The 4,784-nt window shown below is 39.1% G+C and overlaps 1 protein-coding gene across 1 annotated transcript in view; it reads right to left on the reverse strand.

Moving 5' to 3' along the window:
• Positions 1-4,784, reverse strand: part of STX8 (syntaxin 8) — a 142,581-nt gene that overhangs the window by 119,201 nt on the left and 18,596 nt on the right. Inside the window, exon 4 of the mRNA XM_023529944.1 lies at positions 2,631-2,741. Coding sequence (XP_023385712.1) covers positions 2,631-2,741 — 111 coding nt within the window. The remainder of the gene's footprint in view (positions 1-2,630; positions 2,742-4,784) is intronic.

The raw sequence follows: 4,784 nt of genomic DNA on the forward strand, positions 1-4,784 counted from the left end.
CAATTAATTTATTTTGGGTTCAAGGAGGCTTCAGCTAAACTACCTCCAGAAGGTAAGTCACTGCCAGCCATAGGTTCCATTGCAAGAATGAATGCGTGACTGTTTACTAATAAGACAACAAACAGCACTGGACACTGAGGAAAGGGGACACGAACAAGATTTGGAAAGGGAGAATGGGAGGGCAGAGGATCAGATTCAGAACATGGAACAAGACTGGCCAAGGAGGCCAGGTCCCTCTCCAGCACTCAGGAAGTGGACAAGAATGACAGGAGGACTCTTGGGAACAAAGTAGACAGCATAAACTCCCCGCTACCCTGATGGTGACACTATGCTCCTGAAATAACATTTGATGTTTGTAAAGGTTTTAGAGCTTACAAAGCTCTTCGCATAGCAATCACCTTGTCTGGTCCAAACAACAATGAAAACGAGGCAGAACACCCATCTCCATCTTAAGGTCAATGATTTTGAAGCCAAGATGACCAAGTGAGTTGTAAACAACAGAGCTGAGTCCTTCTAACTCCTGGTCCAGCTTTCTATGGAGAGTTCACATCTGAAGACACACAGATCTAGAGGAAATTCAAACTCTGAGACTGATTAATTCTAGAATCTTGTGCAAGTTACTTAATCCTTCTGAAACTCAGTTTCTCTCCTATAAATTAAGACATTATAAAGATCTCCTGAGCAAAGGCCCATAAAGAGCTTAGCATAATGCCTGGCACACAGAAAACACACAGCAGACATAAGCCATTAGCTCTCACTTCTGGTATACCGTGACAGAAAGCAGTGGTTCTAACCTGTCACCTGTTAGAATCACCTGAGGAGTGTCCCCCAGGCCTCTTGCCAGACTACTAATTCAGACTCGGCAAGTATGTGGTCCAGACACTTGTATTTCTATTCTTTTCTTTTCTGTCTTCTTTCTTCCTTTTTAAAAATTTTTTATAAGCCTCTTAAGTGCCACAATTACAAACAAATGATATAAAGCAGTATTTCTCAAACTGTGAGGTACATTCAAATAGCCTGAGTATCTTGTTTAAATGTCGATTCAGATTCAGTGGGGCTGGAGTGGCATCTGAGATTCTGCATTTCTAACATACCCAGGTAACCTTGCCACTGCTCCTACAAGGCCACACTTTGAATAGCAAGGATATAGGTAACCACAGGGAATAAAGGGGTGATAAACAAGAGGGGGCCAAAACAACAAAAGCATAAAGGCCTAACGAATAAGTTGGCTCCTTCTACATCACAAAATGACACAATGATAAGCAATAAGCAGGGCCTGACATATCCAGCAGTAATTTACTATTCGTCCTAGTGACCACCTCCACCACTACGAGGTCCAAGTATTTAGATGTTTTCTCCCCTCTGATCTTTACCTCTCTACTTCACCCCATGAAACTTGCTCCCTCTGTTGACTATGCCTTTATTTAATCTCTGAACTAAAAAGACCTCTTCCTTCAATGTAGAGGCCCTTCTTGACAGACGGTACTCTTCTTCCTTGGATCTCCTTGCTCACCTGTTCGATTTCAAAGCCCTAAAGCATGGCCTTCCTCCGTTCACTTCACTCCTGTACCCAAGGGACCACATACCACCAGAGAAATATTGAAACGAATGGCCCACTAGAGGCTTCTGCATTGTTTACACACTCTGCCTGGGACACAACTCCCCCTCACTGACTCCTTGGTTTTATTTCTCCACAGAAACAACATAAGATTTCATCTAGCTTCCTGTATTTTACAATCTGTTTCTAAAAATCTTGGATCGAATGTTCCTGAGAAGACTGGGACTAATAAGAAACTGTTTCGTCCTTTTCGGCTTGCCCAAGGGCAGTGATTTGCAAATCTGGCTGCAGAATCACCTGAAAATCTATTACTATCCCCCCCCACCCCCCGCCACCCCAATTTAATTGTCTGAGGTGGGGCCTGGTAATGTGTGGCCAGGAGTCGAAACCATTGCCCCTGGGAAGCCATATCACACTTAACTAAGCCGGAACAAGCTGCCTTTCCACAATAACAGCATCATCTCTGATGGGAAAGGGGGAGAGGAAGTTTCTATCCTAAATTCATTTCCTTCTGTGACTGTCCCCACGATGATATTAAGGGAATTCTGGAAGCCGGGAGGAGGCCAATTCTAAAGATGTAACGATGCACGACTCATTAACCTTAACCTTGGAAAGCTGGACTTCTCTGGGTCTTCCGGCAGAGCTGGGTACAGAGAAGCTGTCACCTCATTGGCAAAGAACGGAGAGAAAAATGCAATTACCACTCCTCTACCTCCAGGAACCAGAGACTAGTCTTATCTGGACACCTTTCCTCAACATGCCGTTAAAAAAAAACAAAACACATTTTCCCAGATAAGTATATAACTTCAGGAGTTTAAAAGGCAACTAACACAGCTGAAAGCTCAACCAAAGAATGCAGCTGTTCTGACTTTGTCTATAGTCTGCCTGACCATATCCAGTTTACTAAACCTAGAAAATTAATGAAAACTAAATAGAAAATTACAGGCAAACACTATAAATGAACAGAATATATTTTACTAGTTAAAGAAATGAAGCCATTCAGGAAACAGCTGTACTCTCTGCAAGTAAATCTTCACCCACCATATAATCCCTGTAAATGAAAATATCATACCTGATGAGATCTGGTTCTGCACCCTCATTCTTAAAGGATGCCAGAAGTAGTCTCTCTCGAGTTACAAGATCGTCCAATAGGTTCTGTCTTCGGTCTCCTTCAAGCTGTGTTCTGCAGACATCTTGTTAAGGTCCAACGGTGGGAGAATGACCTCATTTTACCTATCACATTATTAAGTGAGCTCTCCAAGTCAGTTGTCACTGTTACAGACTCAAATCAATCCTATTTAGGAGACCCTTCTTCTCCTGCCCTGACCTTCAACTTCACTGATCCTTCAAGCAAAGGATCTTGATAGAACCACTGCAGTGGGACTTACAAACACTGACACAGATACACCAAACTCCTTGAGAAATAAAGCGAGTAAATATTTTTTTCCTCCCAGTGACCAAGACTGATATGATTATTCCTGTCCAACAGGACAGTCTGACTCAGTGATTCCTTAGGTTTTGAGTTACAGGTGTTAGTGGTTAAGGCTGTTTTCCTAGACTAACACTCTAAGATATTCTGTTTAAAAAGGAAAAAAAAGGTTTCTATATTGCCCTTTCTTCCATATTAATGCCTATTAACACCTGGAATATATTTTGAAAATATATGCTACTTTATGCAACAGATTCATTCTAAAAGTTGTTACCGTCAGTTCATTATTTAATACATGCATGATCTTTAATTATGAAGAAAATTACAAAGAAATAATCACAGACTAGGAGTCCAAAGCCTGTTAGTCCTATTTTGACCACTGTGTATGATCTTAAACCAGCTATTTAATCTTTTTGGATCTGTTTCTTTATATGTAATGCCAGAGATGCCAGAGAAATTTAACACAATTCATAAGTCATGGTTAAAAAAATAATCAGGACTAAATCCAAAATTTTATATACTAGTTTTCTTTAAGAAAACTACAAGAGTTCTTCCAGGTCATTTGTTCGTGTGTGTGTTTAAAGAAATAAAGGAAATGTTAATGGAGAAAACTTCTGCCATAAGGAGAACAAGTAGAGGAAACTAACGAACAGTTTTGAAAGGCTGTATCTCACATAAGACACAAAAAGCAAGCACAAAAATAAGCCACCTCAACATGTTGGGCTTCATCTGGCTTTTACTTTTTTATTAAATGGCCTTTGTTTAATTAGAGCTGAAACATTCATGACTGAAAGCAGTTCCAGCCACAATTACCTAGTTATAGTAAGACATCAGTGAGACCGCTGCTTTGAATTTACAGATACTTTTCTTTTTAAAAGAGGGATGACAAACACTGCATTTAGCCACCTTCCTCCCCACAAAAAAAATCTGAGAAATTGGCAGAATCAAGCAATAGCATCACCATTCCCTGGATGAGAAAACCACAGCCCAGTGAATCTACAACTTGTGTTGCTAATTTTGAATAGAAAGAGCTGGCTAGCTAGTAAAATAGTAAATAAAACTGTAAAAAAATTCTCCCAGTAACAGATAGTAGAAAAATCATAAAAGCTCCAAATTCAAGCATTGTTGATGGCTTTAGATATTTAAACATAATAAATTAATTCTCTCAACATTCCAGAGTGCCATGGTTGTAAAATTACTACCACCACTTTTCCATTTCCTATTTGACAACAGTCACTAAATATCCCATCTTGGAAACCATGAAGTAGCAACTGTAACTAAGAAACAGTGGGCTTAAGTACCTCGTCTGTATTAATAAAAGGGCAAAGTATTAGCCTTTTGATCAATGCAACCTCAAGAATAAATATTGATGTGTTTCAAATTTGTGGTAAATTGTCAATAAAGCAAAAGACTTTTCTTCTATCTAAAAGAAGTTCCTGAGAAAACAAAAACAAAAATGACAGAAGCTATAACATGAATTCTATAGGACAAAATGGGAATTTTAAATTGTGGAAACTGTTAATTATATCACAATACCAACTAGCCTTATCTTATATTCTATGCTCAACATACTGGCATGGCAATCTGTGGTTTTCAGAATGCAACCACCCAAGCAAACATAAGCTGAACTATAATGCAATATTACAACTAAGCACAGATTTAAACATAAAAAGTAAAATTATAAAAGTATCATTGAAAGAAGACATAGGAGAACTTTTTAATAATCTTGGTGTAGGAAAAATCTTTCTAGTCCAGACTGAAAACCTAAAGTCCATGAAGGGAAAGATAAATCTGGCT

Source organism: Pteropus vampyrus, unplaced genomic scaffold (genome assembly GCF_000151845.1).
Source record: "Pteropus vampyrus isolate Shadow unplaced genomic scaffold, Pvam_2.0 Scaffold44, whole genome shotgun sequence".
Classification (NCBI taxonomy): Eukaryota; Metazoa; Chordata; class Mammalia; order Chiroptera; family Pteropodidae; genus Pteropus; species Pteropus vampyrus.